The sequence below is a fragment of the Lolium perenne genome, chromosome 7, assembly GCF_019359855.2.
Source record: "Lolium perenne isolate Kyuss_39 chromosome 7, Kyuss_2.0, whole genome shotgun sequence".
NCBI classification, from domain to species: domain Eukaryota; kingdom Viridiplantae; phylum Streptophyta; class Magnoliopsida; order Poales; family Poaceae; genus Lolium; species Lolium perenne.
Genome location: NC_067250.2, coordinates 197,759,843 through 197,769,021, shown reverse-complemented (window position 1 = coordinate 197,769,021; position 9,179 = coordinate 197,759,843). Strand labels below are relative to the sequence as shown.

The window sequence follows — 9,179 nt, the reverse complement described above, 5'->3', positions numbered from 1 at the left end:
GAAGACAATCTTCATGAACAGTTCCTTGTTCATCCTAAATCGGCTCCGAAATTCCTTTGACGAATGAGTTGTGTCGTTGGCGAAGTAGTCGGCGTCAAGTAGCATGGCACCGGCTTGACGATGTCGGTTGACGTTCCTCCTCTTGCCTGGCTTTGAGCCGCCGCGTCGAGGAACGCCGAACAAAGGCTGGCGAACGCGGAGGAAGCTCGTCAGAATCAGCTGCTGATGTTTCCGCTGGACAGTCGCAGCGTTCCGCTCCTCCATGAATAGCTGCACCATCATCTCGTGGTCGCAGCAATCCGACGAACACCTTGTGAGCGGGGCGGTTGTGCGGCGGTGGCGGCGACCTCTGTTCCAGTCGAAACAGTAGCCGCCGGTCGAGGGGGTAGCGGCGGTGTCGATGGACGGCGGTTCCTGAATAGGCGGCGGTGTCTATTGCAAGCAGGTGGCGCGGCGACGATGGTGGCGATCTAGAGGGGTGGGAGTCAGCTCAGGCGTGGGTGGGAGGTGGGGAAAGTGGTGCGTTTGGCTGCCATGCGAAGCCCACGCGCGGTTTCTGACGTGCCGCGAGGCGCCTGATTCGCGTCCTTTGCAAAGGGGCCAGCACGGGGTTGCCAACGCTTCTATTGGACGCTTTATCGGGCACACCGGTGTGAGCCCATTTCAGCCTCCAGCCTCAAAAGGCTATCAGGGCCTAGCGGCGGCCCGGTGGAGATGCTCTAACTCAAGGTTATTTGCCTTGCCCAGAACTTTGTGATTTCCCCTCGGCAACCAGTTGTCACGCCAAATTATGCCTCACATATTTTAGGGTTTTGGTCATACCAGCCAGGCCACCTCACGTGCACGGCTGCACTTGTCGTTCCAAAGACCGGCTTTATTATCATACTCCCAGTCCCCGAGAATCTGCCACGCATTTTCATAACTGAAACTTCTGCCTGAGGGCACATTCCTTTTGAACCCCCACCACCACCGCCACCAATTACACAAGAGCTGCGTGACCACTCCTGCGGTAGACTGCAACCTGTCAAATAGTATGAACAACAATTTGTTCCATGCTCCTACCACATATACCATTTCATAGGGAAAGAAAACAAACTGATATCATAGACGAGATGTTCAGCAGAACATGATTTCACCACAGTTAATGCTACCAAACTGGCAAATTCACAGTACCATTCGGAAGATGCACGCAGATGCTTGTTTACTGCAATAGCTAATCAGCGACCAGAGAGTTAAGGCTAAGCTAAACCTGGCTCATGAAACAGCTATGAGGCGCATAGGATCCTAGCAAGCTGATCCTTCACCGACTAAGAGAACTTTCAGTAAATAGACTCGAGAGACATCAAATGGACCAGACCATCTAAGAAGAAGCATCTAAAGGAACCTAATATCACCTGGTAGTTACTGCTGTCTGACACTTGCCAGCAACTTCAGAGCAAAGTTCATCCACCCAGTATCACCCAATGGTCCAGCCACCACAAATCAGATGCAACCCAACCCAACAATCAACAGTGCACAACAACTCAGGCTGGTTCAGCGTTCAATCAGCACACAATTGCTGCCAGAATGATGCCACAAAAGAGGGAATGCCAGTGCCAACGGAGCTCTCTAATGCCAAAGACTGAAGCACGGAACCTTTGAAGGAGCAGGCTTCTCGTTGCTGCAGACGGCGTCCATGAATGCATCCTTCAGTTGCGCCACCAGGCAAGCTGGGTCGTCGATGAAAACATCCACAAAGGCGCTCACGATGCGCCTGTCCTTTGCCGATGCCTTCAGGCTGAACCAGGTGAGGAACTTCACACGCAGCTCCTCGTCCATGTGTCCTCTGTACTCCAGCCACCTGATCACCCTCACGCAGTAATCGTATTGCTGCTCCGCATGGTTTTTGCAGGCCGAATCAGGGGTGCTGTTAAGCCAGTCGGGTTTGTTGGGAGGTTCTGAAGGACAGGAGTTGGAGCTAGTGAATGGTACAACTTCTGATGCCAGCAGCTGCTGGCTTTCATCATTGTCACTTACACCATCCAACCTTGCAATCTTTGCCCGCTTGTGATGCCTTTCGGGGGACTCATTGTTCTCACTTGAGTTTGTAGAACCCTTTGGCGACTCATATTGAGTGTCTCTTTGTTGCTTCTGCACATTTGACTCTTTTTTCTGATACTGTGGCCCATCCTCTTTGGCACACATGCTCTCAGAATTTTGAGTTGAGCATTGGCTGCTGCCACGGTCAAGGCTCCGTGTAGAGCATTTTGCCTCACAATCACTGAACACCTGTGTGCTTCCAAAAGGCAAAACCTTAAAGAAATATTCAGTTGATGGGCTTAAACCTGAAAAAAGGTTCCTCGTATTTGGCATCAGTATGTGGCATGTGGGCTCTGCTGGATAGTTGAGTACATTGGCACTTCGGTGCCAAACTCTGCAACCATCAATGCCCTCCTTATTGATATTATCCTGATATTTCAATGCAATAACCAAAGAAAACGGAGTGATCTCCTCAAAATGGATTTCGGGTTGGAGACCTGCAGAAGTAAATACCATCTGTCAACACGCAGATTTATGTCTGGAGCATTTGTAAAGAAATTTTTAGAATTGCATTTTCAGCACATGCAACTAAGACTAGTTCTACTAGGATGAGTTCACAGAGTGCAGCTGTTGTTCAAGTAAGTCGACAGTACAAATTTACCTGGGGGTTTCAGATTATTGTTTGTCTCAAGCACTAAGGTGCTTTCCAATGTAGAGTCCACTATTTCTAGTGCGGAAGAACAGAGCTTCTGAACATCAGCACCACAACTAAGCCGATTCACAAGGCCCCGACCAATGATTACAGAAACTTGATCCAATGCACCTCCAACTTCCTTCTTAAGCATTTTCACAGCTGAGCTAATTATGTTGGACAGTTCCCTGTAACGCTCAGACCCTTTGAACATTTTATTGCTCAATGATAAACGCTCACATAGTACGTCAACCCTTCTAGCTTCCCTTGCAACAGCTAGTTGTTTCCGCAGATTCCTGCAAAAGGTAGTGTGTGACAGTGTGAGAAAACAAATTTACTATTGGGGTAGAGATATAAATGCCTATAAATTTGTAACCTGAGAGGGGTTTCATAGTGTTTCAAATTATCAATCTGAAGCCGCTTTCATCATTCTCTTTCTCCATGGAAATTTGTCAAATGAAGGATGAAAAGTATACGTCATGATGAAAACTAGCAAAGAGCAAAAAATAACGTAATAACCTATCACAACTCCGGCTGCGCTTTCGGTTAATATGGTTAATTCAGTTCGGTTAATATGGTTTTTAAGTAAATACGGTTTCAATACTTCGGTAAATACGGTTTCGTATAAAAATACGGTACGGTTTCGGTAATAACCAGAAAATATCGGTTCGGTTTCGGTAATAACAAAACTAACCAAAGTTGACGCGAATTTTTGAATAACACATAAATTTTATGTACATATATTTCATATTATTTTATTCTTACGATGGAACTGAATGTTTTATAAGAGAGATACAAAAATGTAAAAGTTCTACGGACGGAATAAAAATATGTGCAATGTTGGTAGTTGAACTCACGATATATGCCATTGTAAACCAGTATGCTAGAGCATATTCACTATATGAAACTCAATACCGACCCTATATGAAAGTATATTGCGAAGTTTGGCTGGGCCATCAGAGAAGAATGTTCGCTGCCTACTCAATTCGGTTTCATTCGGTTAAACCGAATTATTTCGGTTTTAAACCGAATTAACCGTTTGGAATATGGTTAGCTATTTTACTAACTGTAACCTAACCTATAACTGAAAAAAACCATAATTCGGTTAGGTTTTTTTCGTTTCAGTTTTCGGTTTCAGTTCGGTTATGCACAGCCGGAATCACAACTTCCCAGGTAAAGTGTGGACTTCAAATTATTTGGCACAAAAAAGCTATGGATGTCACAGATTCACAGTTGACTATAACCTGGTTAAGAACAAGTACCACACTGCACCTACTGATAGTATGAAGGGTGTTACTTTTGAATTGAAAATCCTATGTATAACACTTCAATTGATGCATGTTTAAATGAAAATATTCAAGAGGTTAGCTCATGAGCAAGTTCATCTTCCTACAGGAAACACAGTAGAAACTACCATCTGACCCATAATCTAATTCATCACAAAATATTTAACTCTCAGATTTTTGTTTCGAAGCAAAAGTACATAACTGTCAGGTGTACGAGTAAATTGACACAATCTGGCATGAACTTCTCATGTGAAAATTGCCCTTCAAACTATTTGGCACACAGAGAGCATGGATGTCAGACTCACATTTATAAGTTGATAAGAACAAGAACCACACTGAGCCTACTGCTACAGGTTATTATTCTTGATTTAAATATAATTTCTATAGTCCTTTTATTCATGCATGTATAAATGAAAATTGTCAAGATGTTACCTCATCAGCCAGTTGATCTTCCCACAGCAAAAACAGTAGAAACTACCGTCTAACTTGTTGCATGCATTCTTGAGAATGCCAGACTTTTTATTCTTTAGAGCACACCTTAAATGACATGACAATCCACATGAAAATCCACTATATGGATTATCAGAGCTGCAAACCAACCATAAGCTAGGATCCTTATTTTCATCATATTTACGGCAAATGCAGCAAGAGCATCGCTTGCAATATGCATCTCCTTTGTTTAGAATGGCTTGGCATGCAACATTTCTGCATATCAAACTACCAGCATGGGCCTCTCTACATAATGACAGATCCGAGTTTACACTTTTAGTCAAATGCTGTGGTTGTTCCCCATTTGCTTTCTTTTGCGTCACATCTTTGTTGTTCTGGCCCAGTAGTAAAGCATTTGAATTATCATCCTTCAGCTGACTGTTCCTTCTTGAAACTAGTTTTAACAGATGGGAAATCATCTTAGCTTTTGGAACATTGGTGTACTTCCTCTCCTTGCCCAACTCAGTACAAATAAGCTCGAGAAGATCCCTACGAGACCAGCATTGGAGAATCTCAGCGGCACCTTGTGGAAATCTAGCAACTTCATACAATAATTCTCTCTTGTCTTTCAGACTCATCCCGTTTCGTTTTTCTGGATCCATCACAAATCCTGGATGAAAGAAGTAAGAATCATAAGTTGTAGCAACTAGTGATTATTTAACTGAGATAAAATTCATAAATAGACTGCTGTAAATGGACACAGAAAAAGACACAAACAGAAGTATAAAAACATATAATGACTTGATGTGATATGATGATACGAATAAAATGTGCATTAACACCACTGCATAGAGAAACTGACACCTGCGTGTGCATACACTACTAACACCAAAACCGGGGCATGGAGGGGACCCTTATCAGGTATTATTAGTTGATCAAGGATGTGCAGTACAGAGTTCTTTAGTTCCAGGTTAAAAATTGAACTCATGTCAGGTTGAAAAGTGAAGCTTTTTCAAAATTTCAAATCAGTCAGCTAACTAACAGTATCAGAAAAGGAAAACTGTTTCAAGTTTTTTCCCTAAAGCTAGGAGTAAGTATTAACCAAAAAATTATACTGCGTGCTCCCTTTCTACAACTTGGCTACCATTCAGAAAAACATCTGAAAGTTAGTTGTAACCAAATTTTACCTTTTGGCATCTCAGCAGAAACAGGTGCCAAAATTATTATGGTTTGAGCAACTTTCCTCTGTAAATAGAAAACGAGTGCACCTAAAATCATTTCACGTATTTTGAAAAGAAACCTCATAAAAAGAAAGGAGATCAGTTCAATGAAATGGACATTGACATTCTCGAGGTGCTCCTGTTCAGGTAACTTCAGATTTGACAACATAATGAAATTGAAATTCATTCTACACAATATTCCTCGCATGCTAGCAAAATAGAATGAACCAAACATTAGGTCAAATTTAGACCATTATGGTCTAGACAGTTTTACAAATCTATAATCTCTCAAAGGGGAGACTAGATAAATTTTCTCATGTCTATAAATTCAACACATGCTCAATTATTGCAAACTAAATACTCTAGAAGGACTTAACAGGGTAAGACTTCATTTCACTGGCATAGTTGGACAGGCATTCACTTCCTTCCAATCCTCGGTCACACAACACGAAACACAATAGAGTTACCTAAATTGGACAGTGTTTTATTAGCACAATCAATTCCTTTGAACATCACATAAAATCCATGATTGGCACTACAGCTTAAACATCGAACACCTCAAAATACCATCCTCCGGATTTTGAAGGAAACCTTGAACGCTAGGATCCAATTGCTCAATAGATCCAAGATTTTAAAAATTGTGGATCCAATTGCCCAACAGATCCCAGATTTTAGAAATTGTGGATCCAATTGCCCAACAGATCCAAGATTTTAGAAATTGTGGATCCGATTGCCCAACAGATCCAAGATTTTAGAAATCAACAGATCCAAGATTTTAAAAATTGTGAATCCAATGCAAATAGAACAGCACAGATGAAAAGGCTAACAAACAAGAGGGGCAAGGCAAGGAATTAGAGATTATCATCACCTTGGCCGGCTTTTGAGGAGTTAGGTATTTCCGCCTCTCGGGGAGAAACTCGCGAGTGTCAAAAGCTACATGCAGGAGAACAGGAGAAGTTCTTCAATGAAAGCAATATTTATTGCTTCAGAGGCATACTGACGTAATCTTTTGGCAAGACACACAATGCTAAATATATGTGTAAGTTTTCTGATTTTCTTTTTTCTATTTTTAAGAGGAATTACATTGTAGCGCCACAAGGTATGCCTTTTTTCGCACGGTCTTTGATGCACAACGCATCATTGCATTCGTCCTGCAAATCCCTTTCGTTTCATATATGTTTATACAAAAAACTTGGACATATTATAAGAGCAAATCATAGTCAAAGTTGTAAGTTGACCAGCGAAATTTAAGGGCGACTTCTATTTTGGGACGGAGGGGGTAACTTCCAACTCAATAACTATAATTACGGACCAGTAAACATTACAAACTTTGCCTTATTAGGGTTACCTACTCTCTCTCATTGTATCGTTAAGTCTCGCTGCCTTTGGCCTTCCTTCTATTCACGCCGCTACAACTGCCAGCCCACAGCTGTTGGCCCTCTCTATCCTCCTCTATCACTGCCTCTACTTCATTATCTGAAGAGGAGGAGCTCAAGGGCAATGGATCTCGTGATGGAGAAAGGCCGAAGATGAACGAGGATGTCCATTTTTCACCAGATTATCGGAAGTGTATCAGACAAGTATTGGGAATATAGAAAAGGAATTATTTAATAAGCCCAGATACAATCAGTGCCATAACAGTACCCAATAAGACCGTTATGGATGGACAGCTAATTTGGGAATAAATTTGACTGAAAACCTCCCTGAGCATCGCATTATAAGAACTTGAACCTCGGCTGTCAGGTCAGATTTGCATGCCGCTACAAGGTGTTATGATCTGATACTAAATACAGAATAATCCCGGCGGTCTTCTGAAGAGGATGCAAAATGTTGCTGTCATTTGATCTTGGCCATCCAAAACTGACCCAGTAGTCAACATGGTTACTGTCCGTTCCCCTATTTACTGATATTTATAATTCTACATTTTCCGTACAAATACAATCAAAGGGGACACTACAACAAGGGAAATCTAGAGGGCTGAAAAGAGCGAGCAAAATAAATTGAAACTCCAAGCACGTGGGAAACATGGCATGCGGTACTGGCAAATTATAAAACTCATCCATTTGTCATACTTTTTACGAATATAAGCATGCCTAGTCAGTACCCCAAACAGATGACAAGAAAATGCAGCAATATATGATTAATCTGACAGCATCCCGAAACAAATTTACCAGGAAGGCGGAGACTATGGAACCAATCAGCGGTGTCCCTTTTTGCCGAAATTGGGTGTCTACATGAGCAAAAATATCATCAGTTGAAGTCTTTGGACACGAGTAAACATTTTGTATACTATGCCTAATAATAGCACATAAAAGAATGACACTGGCAGCAAGCAATGTGAGTGAACGAGCCTACCATGTGAAAGAGATTTGACAGTGTTCTTCGGGAAATCTAGTCCACTTTGTTTGCCACAGGTTTCTACAAAAACAAAAACAAGCTTATGCTCTTGGACGATGGAGGAATACAGTGAATAAACACTTAGACACCAGAGAGATGGAACAAGGCAGCAAGCAGTGCCTATGGACCATTCAAAAAAAAAGCAGTGCCTATGCAATGTTATAAAACTAGGACAGAATCTCAAGAACATTGGATATACAGGATTAGAACAAATCCAGGAAAAATACAGAAAATCAGATACATGGATATAGGTGAAACAAATTAATCGTGTGCAAATTGCAACATAACAAACTACGTTCGTTCCACAAAATTATATACTACTAGGTAGAATGAGGGAGATAAATCAAACAAATTAACCACTAGCAAGTAAAAGAAAATAAACTAGCATGTAAATCAAACAGCATTGCCTATCTATACATCCGCAAGAACCGGAACAACCCTAGAAGATGGCAAGAAACCAACGGCATTGCTCTCCGACGCCTAGAACAACCCTACATGGGGACGCCACAGAGCCTAGATGGGGAAGCTACACAGCCTAGCAACGCGCCGCCAGCATTGGACACTCCATCTAACCGGACACGAGGATCGGGAATCCAGGACGAGAATCGTACCTTTCAAAAGACGCAAGAACTCCAAGAAAATAAATCTCCGAGGAGGAAGTAATTGGGGACAGATAAATCGTGAGGGGGGGAGGAGATGGGAGGCTATGGCTGCAGCGGCGCCCTCTGCTGCTGCCGCTCCTGCCGATGCATTGGTGGTGGTGGGGCTAGAGAAAGAGAGGTGAGGGTGTCAGATGCAAAAGGTGATGCGTAGGAGAGAGGGGAGCCGTTTTCCGGGGTGTGTTTCCCGAAGTGGCATGGGAACAATCGATACTACGAAACAATGCGAGATTTAGGGCAGAAAAGCACGATGGTGGACTCGATGGTGGACTCGATGGTGCACATGGCCTGGTAGCCCAGTTAGATTGAGGCCAAACTCTTGCCACGGGAGAATTGGGCCAGAAGTATTACAGCCGAGCCGAAATTGGCCCAAACTTGTCAGAAATTGCAATTCGGCCGAGAGCGAGAGAAAGTCGGCCTTTTTATTTGCCGCCCTGCCCAATGCGTGCGTACTTGCGCATCGCTCAATCAGGAGCTA

At 42.7% G+C, this 9,179-nt stretch overlaps 1 protein-coding gene across 3 annotated transcripts; it reads right to left on the bottom strand.

Moving 5' to 3' along the window:
• Positions 1-1,115: 1,115 nt before the first annotated feature.
• LOC127314548 (VIN3-like protein 2) lies at positions 1,116-8,888 on the bottom strand. Of its 3 annotated transcripts, XM_051345035.2 has the most exons (7): positions 8,654-8,888; positions 8,001-8,063; positions 7,817-7,875; positions 6,514-6,578; positions 4,429-5,095; positions 2,681-3,006; positions 1,116-2,516 (listed from the first exon to the last, which is right to left on the bottom strand). In XM_051345035.2, exons 5-7 carry the CDS (start codon positions 5,085-5,087, stop codon positions 1,609-1,611), a joined length of 1,893 nt encoding a protein of 630 aa, XP_051200995.1. In that variant the 5' UTR covers positions 5,088-5,095; positions 6,514-6,578; positions 7,817-7,875; positions 8,001-8,063; positions 8,654-8,888; the 3' UTR covers positions 1,116-1,608. The 3 variants fall into 3 exon arrangements, with proteins under 3 accessions (XP_051200995.1, XP_051200994.1, XP_051200993.1); XM_051345034.2 differs by lacking the exon at positions 6,514-6,578; XM_051345033.1 differs by lacking the exons at positions 6,514-6,578; positions 7,817-7,875; positions 8,001-8,063; positions 8,654-8,888 and adding an exon at positions 5,613-5,670.
• Positions 8,889-9,179: the final 291 nt, after the last annotated feature.